This window comes from Bemisia tabaci, chromosome 7 (genome assembly GCF_918797505.1).
Source record: "Bemisia tabaci chromosome 7, PGI_BMITA_v3".
NCBI classification, from domain to species: Eukaryota; Metazoa; Arthropoda; class Insecta; order Hemiptera; family Aleyrodidae; genus Bemisia; species Bemisia tabaci.
The window spans coordinates 50765552-50788824 of NC_092799.1; the positions used below are offsets into that span (position 1 = coordinate 50765552).

At 39.8% G+C, this 23273-nt stretch overlaps 1 protein-coding gene across 1 annotated transcript; it reads right to left on the reverse strand.

The window, feature by feature from the left end:
- On the reverse strand, positions 1-13975 carry LOC109039357 (tRNA modification GTPase GTPBP3, mitochondrial). Its single transcript, XM_019054815.2, has 8 exons — positions 13541-13975; positions 12175-12351; positions 10615-10734; positions 9583-9752; positions 8332-8442; positions 5790-5895; positions 3384-4005; positions 1-1653 (listed from the first exon to the last, which is right to left on the reverse strand). The coding sequence occupies exons 1-8, from the start codon at positions 13635-13637 to the stop codon at positions 1419-1421; spliced, it is 1638 nt and encodes a 545-aa protein (XP_018910360.2). The 5' UTR covers positions 13638-13975; the 3' UTR covers positions 1-1418.
- Positions 13976-23273: the final 9298 nt, after the last annotated feature.

Sequence of the window (23273 nt, forward strand, 5' to 3'; positions counted from 1 at the left end):
GTTCTCAGTTCAAGCATTTTCACCCCCTGAGAAGCGGGCTCATGTGATGATGTTGAAGATGGAGAAACCTTATAGAGTCTACAGAAAAAATTATTCGCGAGGATTCCCTGAAATCTTTTTCCTGTAATTATCACTCCATAAACCATGGATTCTTGCACCTCTTACTTGCTATTTACCTCTTTGGATGTAGATGTTATGTTTATCCTTCATTTATCATTAGAAACTTAAGGAGAATATTGGGGTTTCAAATTTGCGTTAAGAAGAGTGTTTAATCAATATATTTGATGTTTAACTTCTAGGCTCAACTGGAGGGTATTATTGCACCGAAAAAATCGTGAAAGCTCATGAAATTTTGGATGGATATCAGCATAAGTCTTCAATGCCTGAGAATGCAAAAGTCAATCCACTTGGGATGGCATACTGCTTCTGCGTTGGACTTCCCGTTAAGAAATATGCAGAGTTGATTATTGGTGAAAATGAAATACGTTTGTTAAGAGAACAACAAATTGACTAGTCTCACTTGCAATATTTCAGGAGCAATTAAAAAAAAAATGCCGTTTTAATTTTTTCTTTCTAATCTTTGCTTTCAAGAACGAAAGCCTTGGTCATTCAAAATAAAAGTTAATGCTCCTCTGATGAAGCTAAGCTTTTTCGCTGGTGCCGATCATCATTCATAGTCAAGTGAACTTCCTAAAAAGAGGCTACAAAATTAACTAGAGTTGACGTAATTATCTCAGCTCTACATCATTTGGCTGTCTAGGTTTTCTCTAACTAATTCAACAGTGAAAGGAGTCTGCTTGTATAAAACTGAACTGGTCTTACCGTTTATAAGTCTATTTTCGAGCAATTTTTTGCAGTCTATATCACCCTGTTTCTCCCTCTGAGGGGGGTTTTCCTTTCTTTCTTGATTTTTTCAAAGGAATTTTTAGGTCTGGTTCTTTTGATGAAAAATATCCTAAAAATCAATTCACATCAGGTATCCAAAATAACAATTTTAGAATGAGAAAGGATGAAGAAACATCATGTTCTGATTTACGACGAAATACTGAAGTCTTGAAAATTGAGGAAAGCATAAAGTCAGTTTCAACTTTTAGCTTCTAAGGGTCTGACTTGACTTGATAAAACTCTAAAAAGACATTACTTCAAAAATGTCCTGGAAAACAGTTTTGGTCCAAACCAAACAGGCCTTTTTGAAATTTGTAAGTTTGCAGCGGAGACAATTCTCTTTAGTGCACAAGTATTACATGAAAGTAATAAATCTCTTTGCGGAAACAAAGTTACCATTTTCTCATGACTAGAGGATACAGGAGACCATGCGTTTTTACCTTCACAGATTCATGGATTAAGGCAGGAATGGTTTTTGACTTGAGAGATAATCCTTACCAGAATATGTATAGATGCTTATGAAGTCTATAAATTCACTTGCCAATACAAAACTGTTTGAAAATGATATCCAACAATTCTTCAGATGAGACGTGACCAGTGATTCGTCCTATACTTCTGATTGCTTCTCGTAGATACTCTGCACCAATAACTATTGTTTCATCAGTGTTATTGGAAAAAAACATTTGTAGGGCGAGGTGACACTCATTGATATGGTAACGATGTCGAACTTGACTCAGCACTGGACTTTCTTGGGATGGATTCCCACATCTGTAATGAAATAAAAATAGTTTGTTATTAAATCCGTGCAGCTAGAATTTTCTACAAGCTTCAGTAATTAAACACATTGACTACCCGTGTGTTGTATACACTTTGTTCAGTGAAATCTATCAACACCTTTTAATTTAGACAAATATTACCTAATATTTTAACAAATTTTACATAGGTATCATTTTAACGAAAAAGTCGATCAACAGGAGAGACTCCCAGATAAATTTTGTACGCATAAGTCGGATTTTTATGGTTCATCTGACATCGTGTTGGTAAAAAGCAAATTCAGTAGCTCATTTGCTAGCTGACTGCACAAATACTTATTCATAATGCTGTCTTGTTCTGTTGTTGCATCAAAGTTACTTCTGAGCTAGTGAGAATGACCAGTCTTCTTTTGAGCAGGCTAAGACCTTATCAGAGCTACTTAATGAGCTACTCGAAAAAGTATAAATCTAGGCACCAAAATTTTACGAGAAGAGCAATTCACACTCTGGAAGTTTGGAAAGCAACTCATGGGCAAGATATAATTACGTTCACTAATCACTGACCAAATGGAGCACACATCAAACAAATGAAATCATTTGCACTTTTGCCTTCTACCAAATGTTAATAATAAAGACTTTCATCTTCTGTGGAAGATAAATTCCAACCTTCCCATTGTGTGAATAATTTCATCGTAAAATTTGGTGGGGAAATCATAAGATGGAGTGATTCAATTTGTACCCTGTCTTGAACTCCATTTTTAATTGGTAAGTTCACCATGTTTGAAGCTTGAAGTAATAATTCAAACCTAGCGCAAAGGCAAAGAACAAAGCAAAATGAGAGCTGCGCATCAGTTAATTTATTTTAGTTGAAAGGTAGTTTTTAAAAATACTGGATGGTTCCCATTGGAAAGGCACACTAAACTTTTAAAGCTTTATGTTATCTCCATTTTCTTGAAATGGTGCTACTTGTAAATTGTTGTTAAAATATTGAGGAGCCAAAAAACACTCACTGCTCCAGCCGACTTTAGGGCTCAATTGAAGCCCAACTTCAAGGGTTAAATGCAACTAATCTTGTGGCTGGCATGTTTTTAGTGTTGACTAGTCGCAATAAACCCTTGGAGATGGGCGAGCCTGAAACATGTCGGGAAAAAAAATAATGAGTGAGCAGTTTCCAAGGTATCTACTTTACTCTCTATTATTTTACTAACTTTATTCTGTTTCTGTGTTTCAAAACTTATACAATGTATTATAAATTGTTGCTATTTGTACCATTTTTATATCTTTGTATAGTGGGCTTCATGCCTGTTTGTTTCTAAAAAAAAATAAATAAAAAAATAACTGAATAACAGTAGACATTATTTATCCTCATCAATGAAAAAAAAAATCCCGAGAATATTTTTAATATTCCCCAAAATCATCAAAATACCTGTTATAAAATTTGAGTTGTTTCTCAAGGTTCTACGGATTCTAATATAGGTCATATCATTTCAAGCTCTCCAATTTTTGGGGGCAAACAGTTGAGAATTTTTACTTTCATTTTAAATGACCACACACGGATGCTAGATGTTGATGGAGATGATGTTCCAAAGGCTAAAAATTCATTGGAAATTTGCTCATAAACCTATGAAATTTTTATTTTTCTCTACTTTTGTATTGTTTCTCAGACATCTTCATTATTCTTTCAGATCTTAAAAATTATGTTAAATTATAAGACGATAACATCTGAGTGAGAGAGAGAATACTTACAAATCAGACAAGTGTTCTGTCATCAAAGATAAAAGATGAGGTAGATTTTCTTCCGTTTTGCATGAGACAGGAACAATATTCTTATCAATTCTTGATAACCTATGACAAAACAGTTTTTCTTTTGGATCCAACAAGTCCAGCTTATTCAATATGACTAGATAGTTTTTGGTGTGCTCTGCTGAAGAATTATGATTGTATTTGGTTCCAAGTGATTCAGTGTCGAGCTGCATTTCAGTAGAGTTCAGTTGCTTAAGTTGTCCGTCTTGTCCATCACAGCCCAATTTGCTATTGGAGAAAAAACTATCCAATTGTAAACTAGATACATGACTTCGGAAAAATTTTTGGAATAATTTTGATAGTTCTGAGTCACTGATATTATTATTTATACTTTTTGCTGAATCAAAGAAGTGACGTGCATCTATCAAAAACAAAATAAAATCTGATTTTTCTGCAGAGGAATAAGTCCGACTGATTCCTTCCTTTTCAACAATATCCACCGTATTTCTCCTAATTCCGGCTGTATCTGCAAGTAACACTGGATATCCATTGATATTTAGAGTTGCCTCGATCACATCTCGCGTCGTTCCAGGCACTTCTGTTACGATGGCAGCAGGTCTTTCGCCTGAAAATTAAAAAAAAATTAGGGCAACAACAAACAGGCAATGATGACGCTAATCTTGAAAGAAAGATGATACCAATTGAGATCTATAATAAATGAAAGTACACCTTTTTTTCGCCTCCAAAATTTGATAACATAATGAGAACGAAATTATTTTAAAAATGTTAATCAATGGAAAGCCTACATTTGACAAGTCACCTCTGGAAACTGACTGATAGAAAAAAATAAGGAAAAAAGTACGTAATATTGAGAGTCTGGTTCATTTTTAGGCATGATTTAAAAATTGAGCGGTAATTATTGTCATTTGGACTACGATCTGCTATGAGGAGCCATTGAATATTTTCTGCTTATTAATAAATGCTTAACGCAACATCCGTGCCATTAGTTTCCTTAAATATATGGGTGTTTTTATAAATAAATGAGCCCAAAATAGTGGTTCTTCATTGCAAACTGAAGTCCACCTGTAAAAGTTGGAGGAGGACCTTATTGCAAAGATACAAATTTTGAGGAGAGCGATTTTTGTTGAGGGTATAAAATCTGAATTTTCAACAAAAACATTTTTTGAGATTCCAAGGAATAAGTTTCAAGTAATTAAGTTCTTTATGTACCAGTAGGTGGCATTAATCGTAACTTGCATTAAAATAAGAAAATTAGGAATCCTGAACAAGATAGCTTGCAACTGTAAATAGGTTTCCCTAAGATATACATTTTTTAACTGCCATCATCAAATAATCATGAGTCCATTTAGTTTAACATTTTCATGCGTTTCTGATCTGAAAGTTTCATAAAGAATTTCTCTCAGCAGTAACATAAATATTTTAAAGCTTTTTCAGCACTAACAGCTCTTCTCCTAACTACATTAATTTTAAATGCAAAATGAGCTTGTTCAGTAATTCGTAATTCTTGCATTTTTGGAAACTAGAGAGTGCACATAGTTCGCAGGAATTTTCCCCAATTTTTTTGAGCAATATTAACCCACGAAATACAAGTCCAAAAGTCCGTATTTTGGGCTCCCATTTAAATGCGCGCCGCTTAGGCCATCTCAAAATGGCGCCCATTCGATCCGTCCGGCGGTGGCCACACTTTTGACCTAGCGTGCCAGCGAGGTACCTCTGCATGCCTCTGCCGCGCGCCGCGTGTGGATCGTATAAACAAAGATTGATAACACGAAGGATCCAAACAACTCGAAATCTCTTAATTTCAATTAATTTAAATCCATTTTCGACTTCAACCAAGCCTTCGGCAATAATATTCATCGTATTTTACAACCTGGAGCCACGGCCTATCGGCTCATTTTAAGGTGCATTCTGAAAATCAGTTTTACAAGTCCAATGTCCAAACCCAGACTTTCATCTTTTACTTTTTTTTGACCATTCTCTTTTCATTTTCGCCTCAAATCAAATGTTTTGCAGTTTCTTTGTCTTAAGTATGTGGTCCTGAATTCATTCAAGAGTTATAAGTTCACCATTTATTTAGTATTATAGCCTTTCGACCTCTCAAGCTTCACCGATATGATCTCATGTTGTTCAAGGTTTCTTTGGCCCAAACCAAGTGATTACATATCTGATGTGTGTCTTATGGCTGTTCAAATTCGCAGTAGAACTAAATCAGAGACTACAGTTACTTAATCCAGTTCTGCTCTTCTTTTCCCCTTTTTCCCTTTTCTAAGCCTACTGATGCTCATTTGTATCAAAGAAGAATGTTAATAACTTATAGTCTGTTTAACAGAGTTGAACGATTACATCTCTAAATAATGTGTTTTAAAAGAAGATTAATGTTTGACTTACACAATGCATTCAATAGACTGCTCTTTCCGACATTTGGAGCACCAAGGATTATAGTCATGACTCCGGAGCGAAGTCTTTCTCCTTTCCTACCATCAAGTAAATGCAGCTATACAATATTAAACAAACAATAAACTGAATTTACAAGAAAGAAAAGAATAATTTGACAGAGAAAACAATAGAAATTGAAGCAGATGTATTCTGCACCCAACTGGAAGTTCAAAGAGTTTCAAAACGCGACCGTTCCAAGCAATTCCCGATTTTGTAACAGAGTTAAACTGCTTCCACTTCAGAGAAAATTTTCAATTTTAAGGCAAGATCCGCAATTTCACAGCAAAATGAACAATTATTTGCACGAAAAAGAAAAGAGGTCAATAGGGTAGTTGTATTTTAGAAACTTAACTAATCAGCAGGGGCCTTTAATTCTAACAGCAACTATATTTTTATTCTTGTGCATCATTCAACATTGTGCAAACTGTCAGCTTAAAAATGCGCCCAATGTTTAATAATTTGAAGTTGCGTAAGGATTCCTCGCGCAATGATGATCGTGGATGCTGATTTTATATCATCCAACAAGAAAGCCCAGTCACTCCCTTCATTTGTTTATCAGCACCGATCAAAGTTCTATCTTTGATTGAACCAGCTCAGGAAAAAACATCTTACTTCAAACAACATTTTACGGTAACTCATGAGCTAAAGTTAGTCTAAGATGTTAGACATTTAGAATAATTTATTTCAAGTTTAATGAATATAGTGAAAAATTCACCGAGGAAATTGACCTCTTGAACAATGTTGTAAGAAAAAACAAACTAGGGTGAATCTGAAGAAATGTGATGGACATGGAAGGTTTTCAGCAGATCTAAGTCAATTGATAATACAACTGGACTGCATTTTGCAATTACGAACTACAATTTCTAGTTCATCCGTAAAAACACTTGAATGCATCGGGAAACTGATGGTGCGTATGTTGTTTCTGATTTCTATTGTAGTTCTTAATTGCAAAATGTAGCCTAACTTATACTTCAGGCATTCTGCCGTGCTAAGGAGAAATGTCGAACGAGCATTCAAATGTTGGCAAAGGACTACGTGCAAAACGGGCCATTTGGGGCTCGGGGCTGATACCTTTGAGACTTGCCCTATTCATTCACCTAACAATGCCTCATCTTTTCCCAAAGTTTCAAGCCCCCCAAAAATTTTGGGGGGACGCAGCGGGGGGTCAAAGTTAAAAACAGGCAAAATTTTCGCAAATTTATTACTCGAAAACCAAGAAGTTTTGGAAAACGCGGTTTAAACGAGCGTATTCAGCGTAACGAAAGCTTTCAGAATATGTATATCATCATAGGGTTTTGTCAACTTCAGCTTGAGTTATCGCCTCCGAAGCGCTGGAACACTCAAAACAGACCCCTTATTTTTACACGTTTGGGCCGATTAAAAAAAAAGCCATTTTTTTACTTTGATGAAAAACTGACATATTGTTCCTGACTCTCTGTAGCCCCTCTAGCTTTTTAGCGCATGCTGGGGAAATGTTTTGGTTGCGAGTTATAAGAGCGGAAAGGAGCAAAGGTCCGGAAAATCGGCTACTTTAAACTGCGCGCAGCGACGGATCAGGAGACATGTGGCAACAATGCGAGGTCGGCAGAGGAGTTTGATTCGCTGAACTGAGTGGGAGGGGACGTTTTCCTTCCGGTCAACGCCTTGCACGCAGTTTAAAATAGCCGATTTTCCCAACCTTCACTCCTTTCTGCTCTTATAACTCGCAACCAAAACATTTCCCCAGCATGCGGTAAAAAGCTAGAGGGGCTACAGAGAGTCAGGAACAGTATGTCAGTTTTTCATCAAAATAAAAAAATGGCTTTTTTTTAAATCGGCCCAAACGTGAAAAAATAAGGGGTCTGTTTTGAGTGTTCCAGCGCTTCGGAGGCGATAACTCAAGCTGAAGTTGACAAAACCCTATGATGATATACATATTCTGAAAGCTTTCGTTACGCTGAATACGCTCGTTTAAACCACGTTTTCCAAAACTTCTTGGTTTTCGAGTAATAAATTTGCGAAAATTTTGCCTGTTTTTAACTTTGACCCACCGCTGTGTCTCTTCAAAATTTTTGGGCGGCTTGAAACTTTGGGAAAAGATGAGGCATTGTTAGGTGAATGAATAGGGCAAGTCTCAAAGGTATCCGCCCCTAGCCCCAAATGGCCCGTTTTGCATGTTGTCCTTTCCTTTCAGGAAATATTTATTATAAGGGAAAGATATGAATATTTTTATTGAAATTTTTGGACGCCTTAGATCAAATTATGAACAATATTCTCTGAAAATCGAAGGAAAAATACATGTATATTTTCCTGAAAATTCATGATTGGTTTCAGGAAATTTGGCAAGGTCTGAAGGCCGTTGTGTGACATACGGCGTTCTTCCTTAGCACGGCAGCTTTATGGTACGGTACATCATTTTGCATCTCTGTCACTATTTGTTGCTATTGACTGAAATATCAGATGGAGCAAAAAGATGAAACCTTATGTCAGTTATTGAGGGAAAAATTCAACTCACTTGAATCTTAGCTGACAGTTCTTTCAAATCAGCGTCCACTTTTTGAAGAATATTATCTTCAATATTGTCATCTTCACTAAAATCGATGTATGCTTCCACAAATGCCAAACACTGGAAAGTGAACAGGACAAAATAAATTAGTAAATGAAATTGAAAGATTGAGCCAATGACTCGACTCAAGTCGTTTTTTTGAAATTTTTTTTTTTTTTTAAAGTTCAAAAACCCATGAGGGCTAATCCCATTCAGTCACCTAGTGACTAACCATCCCTACTCATCCTCATGATATCAAAACATGACCCTAACTGATGCTACTGCGGGAAATATTATCCCTATACTCCAAATTCCTTCTATCTATAACACCTGGGGAGCAATTCCCCATCTCCTCAATGTTTCTCTTGCAACTTCATGATTTCCCTAACTACCTCATTCCTGAAATCATTCACATCCCACAATCAGTGCTGCCAATATTTACATCCAAAAATCGTATAATCTATCACTCACTCCCTTTAAGTAAATTATCCTATCAACCACATTATCTTCACTATACTTTAACTCTATTCTTTTAATCATAATTTTCATGATCTCTTTGTCATCAAGTTCAATCAATCCCATCCTAATTTTATGAAAGAACAAGAATATCCTAATTTTTAAAAATAACTCAATACAAAACCAGTCTAAGCTCTTCAGCATATCCAAAATTCTATTTTCTTCATCACAACCTAATATATACCTCATAGTCAAGTTCCTAGTACTCCTAACTCAACACACATTTCCTCTGATAGTTCCTGCCCCCATAATACTTGCTGCTTCCTGTCACTCAAATAGTTTTCAAACCATTCAATTGACTCCCCTCTAATTCCATTTTTTATCAATTTCCTGACTAAGATTTTCTTTTTTCCTGTCCTCAAGAGCTTTTTTCGAGTTCAGAAAAACTGTAGTCTTTCCTTTCTTCTTCTTTTTCTTCCACTTTTTCAACAATCCCTGAATTATCTCCTCCGCCTTCATTCATTTCCTAAATCTTCTGTTTATCTATAATTGCACAATTTTCCCTTAGGAATTTTTTGTATAGTTAGTTTCACGAATTTTTATTAAGTGCAGAGGATGATAGCATGGACATATGGACAACCACCTCAGGTAAAGAGATAAAAGATACAAAAAAAAAAAAAAAAAAAAAAAAAAAAAAAAAAAAAAAAAAAAAAAAAATGGTAAAATGGTGGTGATAATGGTTTTTCATGGTTAAAAATGACTCACCCTTGCCAAAGTGTCACGCCAACAGGAATACAGCTGTTTTAAATTGCCTTCCATTTGGTATAAAGCCTGTTGCCTTTGAAATTCAGTTTCTGCCTCTATTAGGTCAGCTAAGCCTTCGACTTCGGTAAGGTCCAACTTATTTGCATAGAATGCTCGCCTTGTGAACTCACCTTCAGAGACCAATGAAAAAGAAACACAGATGATTCTTATTGCAAAAAAAAGAGGAAAATAAGTAAAAAAATAAAAATTAGAAGTGGCTGGTGATCAGCTATCAAAAAAACTGCAAGGTTTTTTTTTGATATTTTAGAAAACCTTGGACTAGTATTATGAGAGATGTAGGGCGCAGCAAACCGTTGAGGAACAAAAGTCAGGATCACATTTATCCATGTAAAACCGGTGCAAATCTCTGCTTGCTTTGAAACTTCATATATCCTTACTTAGCTAATTCACCAATTTTTCTTCAGCTTAGGTCTGCTTGTCTGGCGAGTAAAACACTTGGTAAAGCTTAAATTAAATTTCTCTCTTGGTCATCAAAAACAAAAAAAAAAGGTTGTTTCAACGTCAAACTTTGGATCCAAGAATTGACATTTCTGGTTTTCATATTATGATTAACTAGTAAGCTCCTTATCCAAAATCAGACAGGATATTAGGTGAGTTGTGGCTAATTGCATGAATGTGTTGAAATACATGGATTTAGAGGAAAAATACTGCCCGGCAACATCACGAGGCAGTTGAATTTTGCAACTTTAGAGCACCTTTTCTCCGTGATCCCAGATTAGAATAAAACTGTGGAAAATTTTCTAAACTCAACTCATTTAATATTCTCGTAAGAAACAATACCGTTTTTTTGTATTTCCTACAGAGAAGGGTTCTTGAAATCATTTTTGACTTGTATAGTGTAATATTGGTTCCAAGAATTAAACTTCTGGTGCCATTAAATATGAGCAAAGGAAAAAAATATCAACTTCTCTACGGAGCTTTCTGATTTAAAAAATGGAAAAATCACAACTGAGTTAAGCTCACTGAATTTACCTGGGCTTGCAGGCTGAAAATCATCCAGTTTACCAAGAGAGGTCAAGACCGACGAAATAACTGCAAGCCCACCATGCACTTGAAGTTCGCAACAGTGCTCTCCTGTAAAACTGGAGGGGGCTAGAAACAGAGAAAAAAATTGCAGTTGGAAAAGAATAATTCAATGAAAGCAGATGGTAAAATTACCCACAACCTACTTTTACGAACCGAAATAAGCCTGGACCAGAAATTGTTGTTACTTGATACAAAATAAGAACATATAACTACATACATTGCGCAAAGCTGAAATTTGGTACTATTTTGGATTTAATGAGGACTCATAAATAAGAGATTCTTGTAGGAAGACTTCAGTGCATAATACCATTCTTGAAGAGTGATTCCAAAATTTCAAAAGAAATCACAGGACGGAGGATGCAGTCCTTCGATCAAGGCATCCTGCTTGTTGTGCTGAAGGATGCTATTTTGGTTACAATTGAATGTAAAAACTTTTTATCAGGATGAACCTTGTTATACTTACTTAATTTATTATTAACGATTGTCTAAATACTTTGTTGTGACTAGCTTAGCAGACCCATCAGTACAGTGGACATAAAACAAAAGTGTTGAAGAGCATTTCATTGTAGACCGTTACTTCCTCTCTTGAGAAATTGGATTTCTTGAAATTTGCAGTTTGGTAGAGTTTGGGAGGAAAAGAGGCGACAGATGTCATATTAACATGAAAAAACAAGAGAGGAAAAACGGGAAATAAGGCTAAAAATAATAATAAAAGCCGAGACGTTTCAGGGTTTCAGCCATTTTCATTCGGAGGCAAACACTACGAGACATAAATTTTTTCTTTTGAACGTCTTGGTTTTTATAATGTATTTTTAGCCTTGTTTCCCTCATTTCCCTTGATTTTCATGTTACTTTTGGACTGTTGTGTAAGAAATTTGTATCTTTATTATATTAAGAAAGTTAAAAATGTTAAAATGGGTAACTCACTTGCATGTTTTAATATTCTTTTTTGGCAGACGCGTTTCGGGCATCAGCCCATCATCAATGCTAGATAGCTGATTTATCTCATGACCTTGATCCTACTTGTCGTGTTGCGTCGTAGAGCATGGTTGTCATGTTTTGCGGTTTTCTGGATGGCTTTAAATAAGGAAGTTGGAGGTGGAAAGGGGTTGAAACACTTTTCCTTGTTCTTTTACCATGCTCTACGAGGCATCACGGATGTTCGACAAGTAGGATCAAGGTCACGAGATAAATCAGTCTCGATCTAGCATTGATGATAAGCCGATGCCCGAAACGCGTCTGCAAAAAAAGAATATTAAAACGTGCAAGTGAGTTACCCATTTTAATATTTTTAACTTTCTCAATTATTTCTTGTGCGGCAAAAGCTCCCCTCAAAAGTATTTATTATATTAACCTGAATTTATCAATCATCAGTTGGCCCAATTGGTCACCACAACGATTTTGTGTTGAATGGTGCCATTCTCAGACGTGACATTTGTCTCTTCTTTTTTTTCCTTGGATCTAGTTTTGAATTGAATCGAAAGACAGAATATAACAGCACTTTACCAGGAAACCAGAGTAATAATCCCTTATCCAACTTTGTTCGAGTCTCGGGATCCAGGATTGACAGGAGCATAGCTTGTCGCGGTGGAGGTGGTCCTTTCAAGTTCGTCATTCTGCTAAAGACCTCTGCAGACTTTGGGCCTGACACTCTGATGACCGCCACACCACATTTTCCTCGTCCTAAAAGCAAGTCATGTATTCTGTAGGGGATCAAAAGCATTAAGGGAAAGTATCGCAAAGTTTTTGACAGATATTTATAAGTTAGCAACCACACTGCAACTGCGTGAACTCATCTATCAATCAAAGTGCAAGTCGTTACTAGTCTTTCAGCGCTTTCAACGGACCGCGATAGCAGGAGAGGACCAAGTCACATAAGGTATTGTCAAATTTAATTAGACAATTCAATTTTTAACATGAAAACAGTTGTGTGGATTTTCTTGCAATAAGCGAGTTTTCTCCTTAATACAAAGTAAATTCCTTAACAATTTGAAACCAATTTATCACTATAGTCCTCCTGTAGAAAATTAAATTGCTCGGTTGAATTTGGCAATAGCTGAGATGGCTTGGTTCCTTCCTGCAAAACGCACTGTTCATCTGAGAAAACATGGATTTTAAATCATTCAACATGCATACAAAAAATATCCCTTTTCCTCCATTAACTTTTCATTTTACCAACTCTTCACTAAGCGTAACTTTGAGTGATCTTTCAGCATTTTGGGGTTTGGGTACCTACTAAATTTGTATTTAACTATGCATGACTTTTCCGGTTCTGGTTACACAATCTGCAACTAGTAATTCTAAACTCTGATTTAAAAATACAAGATTCTTCAGCTGCCAGTCAAACATAAGCCAGATGTAAAATGTAACTACAGATGATAGACCGAACAAACGCGTCAGCCGGCCGATTAATAAAATTAAATGTTGGCATGATGTACTTACAAGACTGGAACAAGCTAGAGTGGAGCTATGCTGATTGACAACAGAAGCAGGTCCCTTTTTCAGGCTGAAAAATCAACTGGTTGTCAACCGGTAAGGAGGTGCTTTTCAGTGATCAATTCTTTGGCCCATATCATACGATCAAAGTAGAGCTCTCAATGTGGCTTCATGTAACCTGCCAGGCCCTCTGAGACTGTCAGGTCGACAATGCTTGAGGAGCACATGGCTCCGTGTTGATGCCACTTGGAGAGCTCTAATTTGATTGTATGATACGGGTTTAGAGCCTACCACAATCCCAGCTCCAAGTCAGCCCTTAATCCTGGGGCCAGGCATCCAATAACATGATTTCAAGATTTGGCCTACAGATCTTTTGACTGCAAAAGATTATGTTGGCAGTTACGCTATCAAAGATAAGAGTAGGAAAATTTCAAACCTGATGATAACGCGTAAATTGTAGACATGTGTCGAGTCAAATGGCAAGATTGTGCTAGGTTGGAAAACGTTTTGCAAAAATGGTGAAGAGTTCGCATGGCGTTGATTACTGCGCACAGCCGCTTCAAAACTTACTATTCAGCCCATGCATGCAGTGACCTCTCTGGTTGATCGAGAGCGAAAGAAGCACGTCGCCAGTTCAGGCACCCCTTTCAGTGACAAAAAAAAGTATTTCTGTTCTCGCACAAGCCAGGGAGACGGCGAAATCATCGCACCAGAATGCAAAACAATGCAGAAACACGTGGTACGATTTACACTAATGGATTCGGAAGATTGAACCAGGTTCTGTATCGACAGATAAGTTTAGCGGCTACCAGATCACGATTAGAACAGGATATGACAAAGATTTAGGTATAACTAAAAATAGGCACGAAATCACAAAAGCGACAATCTAGGTAACATTTCGAGGAACACAACAAAACAACATTTCAACAAGGTTACTTTGGAGGAGTTTGAGGTTAAAGAGTGTGAGCAGAGTGTGAGGGAGGACTTGGAGGTTAGACAGACATACATGGGTTGAGTACAATAGGTATGGACAAACCAGTTTCCGAGCGTGAGCCCGGGAAAGAACGGCCGTAAACGGGGATTAGGGCTCATCTTGGATTGGTCGATACGCTGTTTTGTCGTCTCTCTCTCTCGCACTTATTGGGCAGATGCGGCACGTCAAAGGATACCACTCGGCTTTGCCAAGACGCCCTTGTATCGTCCATCTCTCTCGCACTCATTGATCAGATGCAACATTCCGCGGCTCGTCAAAGGGACACCTGGCGCACACACACACTCGCAAAAATACAGGCTGGGCCTCGTAATTTTGTCCGCGGTGGTAGTGCGCTGGGGAATTCCGTTGCCGGCAAAACCACCCAAGTACTTTCCGAGCGTGAGCCCGGGAAAGAACGGCCGTAAACGGGGAGCAGGGCTCATCTTGTTGTGGTCGATCCGCTGTTTTGTCGTCTCTCTCTCTCTTGCACTCATTGGGCAGATGCGGCACGTCAAAGGATACCACTCGGCTTTGCCAAGCCGCCCTTGTATCGTCCATCTCTCTCGCACTCATTGATCAGATGCAACATTCCGCGGCTCGTCAAAGGGACACCTGGCGCACACACACACTCGCAAAAATACAGGCTGGGCCTCGTAATTTGGTCCGCGGTGGTAGTGCGCTGGGGAATTCCGTTGCCGGCAAAAGCACCCAAGTGCTTTCCGAGCGTGAGCCCGGGAAAGAACGGCCGTAAACGGGGAGCAGGGCTCATCTTGTTGTGGTCGATCCGATGTTTTGTCGTCTCTCTCTCTCTTGCACTCATTGGGCAGATGCGGCACGTCAAAGGATACCACTCGGCTTTGCCAAGCCGCCCTTGTATCGTCCATCTCTCTCGCACTCATTGATCAGATGCAACATTCCGCGGCTCGTCAAAGGGACACCTGGCGCACACACACACTCGCAAAAATACAGGCTGGGCCTCGTAATATTGTCCGCGGTGTTAGTGCGCTGGGGAATTCCGTTGCCGACAAAAGCACCCAAGTGCTTTCCGAGCGTGAGCCCGGGAAAGAACGGCCGTAAACGGGGAGCAGGGCTCATCTTGGATTGGTCGATACGCTGTTTTGTCGTCTCTCTCTCTCGCACTCATTGGGCAGATGCGGCACGTCAAAGGATACCACTCGGCTTTGCCAAGCCGCCCTTGTATCGTCCATCTCTCTCGCACTCATTGATCAGATGCAACATTCCGCGGCTCGTCAAAGGGACACCTGGCGCACACACACACTCTCAAAAATACAGGCTGGGCCTCGTAATTTGGTCCGCGGTGATAGTGCGCTGGTAAAATTCCGTTGCCAGCAAAAGCACCCAAGTGCTTTCCGAGCGTGAGCCCGGGAAAGAACGGCCGTAAACGGGGAGCAGGGCTCATCTTGGATTGGTCGATACGCTGTTTTGTCGTCTCTCTCTCTCGCACTCATTGGATAGATGCGGCACGTCAAAGGATACCACTCGGCTTTGCCAAGCCGCCCTTGTATCGTCCATCTCTCTCGCACTCATTGATCAGATGCAACATTCCGCGGCTCGTCAAAGGGACACCTGGCGCACACACACACTCGCAAAAATACAGGCTGGGCCTCGTAATTTGGTCCGCGGTGGTAGTGCGCTGGGGAATTCCGTTGCCGGCAAAACCACCCAAGTACTTTCCGAGCGTGAGCCCGGGAAAGAACGGCCGTAAACGGGGATTAGGGCTCATCTTGGATTGGTCGATACGCTGTTTTGTCGTCTCTCTCTCTCGCACTCATTGGGCAGATGCGGCACGTCAAAGGATACCACTCGGCTTTGCCAAGCCGCCCTTGTATCGTCCATCTCTCTCGCACTCATTGATCAGATGCAACATTCCGCGGCTCGTCAAAGGGACACCTGGCGCACACACACACTCGCAAAAATACAGGCTGGGCCTCGTAATTTGGTCCGCGGTGGTAGTGCGCTGGGGAATTCCGTTGCCGGCAAAACCACCCAAGTGCTTTCCGAGCGTGAGCCCGTGAAAGAACGGCCGTAAACGGGGAGCAGGGCTCATCTTGGATTGGTCGATACGCTGTTTTGTCGTCTCTCTCTCTCGCACTCATTGGATAGATGCGGCACGTCAAAGGATACCACTCGGCTTTGCCAAGCCGCCCTTGTATCGTCCATCTCTCTCGCACTCATTGATCAGATGCAACATTCCGCGGCTCGTCAAAGGGACACCTGGCGCACACACACACTCGCAAAAATACAGGCTGGGCCTCGTAATTTGGTCCGCGGTGGTAGTGCGCTGGGGAATTCCGTTGCCGGCAAAACCACCCAAGTACTTTCCGAGCGTGAGCCCGGGAAAGAACGGCCGTAAACGGGGATTAGGGCTCATCTTGGATTGGTCGATACGCTGTTTTGTCGTCTCTCTCTCTCGCACTCATTGGGCAGATGCGGCACGTCAAAGGATACCACTCGGCTTTGCCAAGCCGCCCTTGTATCGTCCATCTCTCTCGCACTCATTGATCAGATGCAACATTCCGCGGCTCGTCAAAGGGACACCTGGCGCACACACACACTCGCAAAAATACAGGCTGGGCCTCGTAACTTGGTCCGCGGTGGTAGTGCGCTGGGGAATTCCGTTGCCGGCAAAAGCACCCAAGTGCTTTCCGAGCATAGAGTACATTGAGTCGTAATGTAAGTGGGAGTGCTGGCGCCAATTTTAAGCATTTTCCATGTCCCGAATTCCAAGAGTCCTGTTTGACGCAGGGTCACTTCTTCGATACATAATCCATTGTTTGCGATACACGGGCCATCCGATGACAACAACAACAACAACAACACAAACAGAGGAGATAGGAATTACCATGTATTCCACACCGCCATTTTGGATCGAAAATGTATCGAAAAAGCGACCCGAACTCGGCGCACACCGGGCTCGGAATTTGTCGAGCAGAACATGGCGCCAGCTCTCCCATTTACATTGCGACTCTATGTACTCTATGGGACAAACGGGGTGGCGAAGCGGTGCCGGACACGGGAGCTGTCAGCAATAGATTTCGGGTGCAATGCAGATCGCAAAACGACGGGTGGCGCGACTGCGGATTGCACAGGAGTTAGGGCGCTCGTATGATGTAGGCCGCGGGCATGGATGAATATATACTAACGCGGGATTGAAGAATTGAATCTCTAAATTGAATCGGACATCTGAGGAACTAACGAACAGCTTTTGGGCTGTAAAAATTGACGACCTGTAATACAGATGGACAAGATTCTAAAAACTCTCTGACTTTTAAAAAGAGGTGGCGGGGGATTCAAAACAAGTTGATGCTGTACATGCTAAAGTAGGTATCATATATGAAGCGGAAAATTTATTAAAAATTAGAAATTTAGAAAATATTGACTCATCAAAAACTAATTAGCAATAAATGTATATACATGAATTGGACGTATTTCTATCAAACGGAACTATGTGCATTAAGACATCAGCCCTGAGACCCATAAGAATATATGCATAACAGGGCTCACGTCATATTGCACATAGTTCCGTTTGATAGAAATACGTCCAATTATGGTTTGTGTTGTAACGTCACCATCAACTGGTACCCTGCAGGTAGAGTACCTACCTGTAGGATGTGACCTCAAAATGCCATTATCAAGACGTCATCAAAGGATGACTCCATGACGTCATCAACGAGACTCGTTTCCATCGACGTCATCGACAGGTGCCTCCATGACGTCATCAATGGATGAGTCTATGGCGTCCTTGATGGGTGTCATGTCCCGATGACGTGATCGGGGAGGGGGGGATTGCTGGTAGATATAGAATTGTCATTTTCTCAACTTAGGGGGATTAAAATACAAGAGGAGAAAGGTAAGGCCTTGTCTCCACGGGACGTTTTCATAGGATTTGTCCCAAGTTCGAATCGCAGGAATGAAACTTCTGGGATTTTTCCCAGTTACCGTTCCCACGGGACGGGGCTCATACAGTCCTTCGACTAGTTTGGGCGGGAAGATAAATTAGATAAAGTCGAGTATTTAACCGGGATTAAAATACTAATTGCACTCAATTGACAATTATACACATTATTTTAACGAAACAAACATTAACAATGGAGTAATGAATAAAATATCGCACAATTCGTTTCACTTCTTCTTCTCCTCTCAGTGGGTCCTAGGGGTACAAGTACCATACTTGGTACTGGGAAAAATATTGATTAACTCAATAATTTTCCCAACTTCGTAAGTGGAATTTAACCCTGGGACAAATCTCGTGAAACGGCCCGTGGAGACAAGGCCTAAAGAAAAAAGTAAAAACATTTAGAGCGAAAAGAATCACTCTCAAAAATGGGCAACCACTGTTTGACCAGTTATTCCGATTAATCAGTCCACTGCCCCTTCTTTTATATCGACACAATTCCCCTTTACCTGCACTTCTCTGTAATATACCGTTAAAAAAAGGCAGCGTTCGGCCCGCAGTCCGGACAAGAAAACTTCTAAAAGTCAAAGTTCTAAAATGAGCCGCACGCTTCATGTAGGTATTGTTCATACAGGGTGAGCGAAAAGTCCCCGACCCCCCCTCTAACTTTTGAACGAATTGAGCTAAGGAAATGAAACTTTGGGAATGTTCCTATCTCAAAGGGGACCACCTTTTGAGGGGGTCAAAATTTTGGTCCCCCCCTCAGGGGGGGACAGGGGTCCCCCAACTTTTTTTTTTTCAAATAGCAACCCCAATCTTGTGATACCTCATTCGAAAGAGCATAAAAAACTAAGAATTTTGGCGCAAACCGCAGATCAATATCTCAATTTTTGACCGAGTTATGATAGGTCAAAGGTCAAATTTGACCTATTTTCAAAAAATCATAACTCCGGTTCAAATTATCGTAAAGAAAAAAATAAAACGGGAAAATTTACCAAATTGTGTTCGCTTTTACGTAAAAATTGCAGAAATCACTTCGATTTAATTTTAAGGGGGGGCTCGGACCCCCAAATACGTCAATTCAAAGGTCATTCAATTTTCCCGCGAAATAAGCCAATTTCCTCTGGATTTGCCTCCACATTATCTCAGTAAGGTCAAAATCAGTTCAACATTACGTTGGAAAGTCCCCAAATTTCGGGAAAAGTTAAAAAAAACGAAATTTAAGGTGATTAAATTTGACCGTTTAAATTTCGTTTTTTTAACTTTTCCCGAAATTTTGGGACTTGCCAACGTAATGTTGAACTGATTTTGACCTTACTGAGATAATGTGGAGGCAATTCCAGAGGAAATTGGCTTATTTCGTGGGAAAATTGAATGACCTTTGAATTGACGTATTTGGGGGTCCGAGCCCCCCCTTAAAATTAAATCGAAGTGATTTCTGCAATTTTTACGTAAAAGCGAACACAATTTGGTAAATTTTCCCGTTTTATTTTTTTCTTTACGATAATTTGAACCGGAGTTATGATTTTTTGAAAATAGGTCAAATTTGACCTTTGACCTATCATAACTCGGTCAAAAATTGAGATATTGATCTGCGGTTTGCGCCAAAATTCTTAGTTTTTTATGCTCTTTCGAATGAGGTATCACAAGATTGGGGTTGCTATTTGAAAAAAAAAAGTTGGGGGGCCCCTGTCCCCCCCCTGAGGGGGGGGGCAAAATATTGACCCCCTCAAAAGATGGTCCCCTTTGAGGTAGGAACATTCCCAAAGTTTCATTTCCTTAGCTCCATTCGTTCAAAAGTTAGAGGGGGGGTCGGGGACTTTTCGCTCACCCTGTATATTCTCGCGGAGCGCCCTAACTCCTGTGCAATCCGCAGTCGCGCCACCACCGTCGTTTTGCAATCTGCACCCGAAATCTATTGCTGACAGCTCCCGTGTCCGGCACCGGGTGCCGGTGTCGAAGTGGCAGCGCTGAGAAAATCGGCGATCGAGTGACGTATGAAGTCGTACCGTCCATTTACCGCGCAGGTTTTCGCAGTCGTACTCTCGATGCTGTCAAATCTACGCGTTTTGACGACTTGCCTACGGATGGGCCTTTCCGAGCCGCTTGTGCTCCGAAAAGTGTGAACCAAGTGTGAACCTAACGGCACTTATCATCATGGTGGCTTATGGAGAAATCAAGAACTGCCATAGGCGGTTCTACGGGGGTGCCAGTGGGTGCCGGGCACCCCTAAACAAAAATTAAGTACGGTTATCGCAACCGTGAAATTACTGCTTTTAAAGATTCTGTATTCGCTCACACTGAGAAAAAATCTCAGCAATTAATTGAAAATGTTTAAACAGAATTAAAATTGATAGCCGTGTTTTACAAAGATTCCACTGTTTTTTTATGGTAAGATTGTAGTTTTGATGGAAAATTTGGCTAAAAATTTTCTAAATTGAATATACAGGTATTTAAGTGGAGAGGAAGGAGAGAAAAAGAAAAAGGAGGGTAGGGAAGGGATAAAACTTGAGGGCCGAAACCTGGGCCTCCCCTGAGCGACCGTCCCCTTTGGAGCCGGTCTCCGACATTTTCCACCTCTGGGCACCCCCAAGAATGAAGGTCCAGAACTGCCTATGATATTGAGCTTCCATCTCCTTGCCAAGGCGCAAGGATACAACTATTTGAACTCTCCGGAACGCGTGAGATATCACGCCTCAATTGAAGGCGTTTTCGAATCTTCTGTGTTACATGACGAGATTTTCCAAATTGTTGTGCATAATATTGTTGATTTGAGTTCCTTTTAATATTTAGTTTTTCTCCTGCTTCTTAATTTTTAATTATTTTGCAAAAATTGTCCATTTGCGAAATACAATCCTGGCTTTAGCACCCTTGAACTACGGCCTTAACGGTCGAAACTGCAGTAGCGGCACGGGAAAACCGAAAAACCAAGCGGAGACGCTACTTCGATACGAAACTTCCATCGCCTTGCTAAGGCGCAGGGATACAACTATTTGAACTCTCCGGAACGCATGAGGTATAACGCCTCAATTGAAGGCGTTTTCGAATCTTCTGTGTTACATGACGAGATTTTCCAAAAATTTTTTACATTATATTGTTGATTGGAGTTCCTTTTATTATTTAGTTAAATTTCTCCTGCTTCTGATTTTTTAATTATTCTGCAAAAATTATCCATTTGCGAAATACAATCCTGGCTTTAGCGCCCTTGAACTACTGCCTCAACGGTTGAAACAGGCGTTTTCTAATCTTCTGTGTTACATGACGAGATTTTCCAAATTGTTGTGCATAATATTGTTGATTTGAGTTCCTTTTATTATTTAGTTAAATTTCTCCTGCTTCTTAAATATAATTATTCTTCAAAAATTGTCCATTTGCGAAATACAATCCTGGCTTTAGCACCCTTAAACTACGACCTTAATGGTCGAAACTGCAGTAGCGGCACGGGAAAACCGAAAAACCAAGCGGAGACGCTACTTCGATACGAAGCTTCCATCGCCTTGCTAAGGCGCAGGGATACAACTATTTGAACTCTCCGGAACGCCTCAATTGAAGGCGTTTTCGAATCTTCTGTGTTACACTTACATGACGAGATTTTCCAAATTTTTTTGCATTATATTGTTGATTTGAGTTCCTATTATTATTTAGTTAAATTTTTCCTGCTTCTGAGTTTTTAATTATTCTGCAAAAATTATCCATTTGCGAAATACAATCCTGGCTTTAGCGCCCTGAAACTACGGAGACAAAATCCCAGCAATTAATTGAAAATATTTTAAACAGAATTAAAATTGATAGCAGTGTTTTACAAAGATTCCACTGTTTCTTTTATGGTAAGATTGTAGTTTTGATGGAAAGTTTTGCTAAAAATTTTCTTAATGGAATAAACAGGTATTTACGTGGAGAGGAAGGAGAGAAAAAGAGAAAGGAGGGTAGGGAAGGGATAATACTTGAGGGCCGAAACTTAGGCCTCCCCTGAGCGACCGTCCCCTTTAGAGCCGGTCTCCGACATTTTCCACCTCTTGGCAAGCCCAAGAATGAAGGTCTAGAACCGCCTATGAGAACTGCTTGTGTTTTTTTCGACATTTTTAATTCAATCATCATTAATTTTTGCAAATTTTGCTGCAAACAGGTACTCAAAGCCATAGAAAGGAAGTGTGCGTGTAAGGAGAGGGCATGTATTCGATCGACTTGATTCGAACAAAAAATAAAAACGTGAACCGATCAACACCGATTTAATGTACAAATAAATAAAAAAGTGGATCAAGATCAGTAGAAAAGTTCCATTTTCTACGTGAACCGATCAACACCGATTTAATGTACAAATAAATAAAAAAGTGGATCAAGATCAGTAGAAAAGTTCCATTTTCTATGAAAATTTCAAAGCGCGTATTTCGAAAATAGCAATAGCCAAGATTTTGATTGTTTCGCGATTTTAAGTGTGCACGTACCATGGACTCACCCCGAGCAAACCATTTTTGGGTACATTTTTGTCGCAATTTTTTTTTTTTTTTTTTGCTTCAAAACCACTGTGCCGGGACTCATGCGGAATTTGAGATACACCCTTACGCCATAAGAGCAACGAATTGGACCAAGTTCAGCAGGAACTTACCAGTTACCATTCCGCATTTTGAAAAGAGAAGAGTTTGAAGTAGTTTAATACAATTAGTCTTGCATCGTGTCCTGGCTAAAATTCAAAGTCGAGAAAACATTTTTAAGCCTGAAAGCACGTTAAACTTCACATTTAACATTACCTAAGTTTTATGAATAAATGAAACTTCAAACCTGAAACCTGGTCCAAACTGAAAGCGACTAGATGTATCTCTATTAAACGTGGCCGATTTTATGCGTAACGGCAAAACGTAGAAGTAACCTATCTGTAACAACAAAAATTGGATGGTAAATGTTTTTTTTTTTTTTTTTTTCGATTTCATGGATTAAAAAGATGGAAAAACGACGCACACAAAGTGAAAATTTGTTCATCTCTCATAGTTATCGCAGGTTGACATTAACATCGATCTGTGTAGTAATGAACCCAAATAGACGGTGAAACGACGAGGCCACGTATCTCAGTTTGTAACGTTGCAGACTTCCTGTCATACATTATTTTATCATGAAAACCACTCAACGTCAATTTTTTAAAACCCCGGGATTTTTCGTCTGCGTGAAGAAAACTGTGTGGAAAATCCAAGGAATGAAATTGCTTTGCTCTCCGCCAAAAAGTAAGATGGGAGCGGAGATTTTTGAATACCGCAAACGCACAGTTCCGATTCTCGGCGAGACTTC

Coding starts and splice junctions, on each gene's coding strand:
- LOC109039357 (XM_019054815.2), bottom strand. CDS start 13,637: ATGCGAACTCTTCACCATTTTTGCAAAACGTTTTCCAACCTAGCACAA. Junction 8,443..9,582: donor GGCGTGACACTTTGGCAAGG/GTGAGTCATTTT, acceptor TTCACTTTCCAG/TGTTTGGCATTTGTGGAAGC. Junction 1,654..3,383: donor ACAGAACACTTGTCTGATTT/GTAAGTATTCTC, acceptor ATTTCATTACAG/ATGTGGGAATCCATCCCAAG.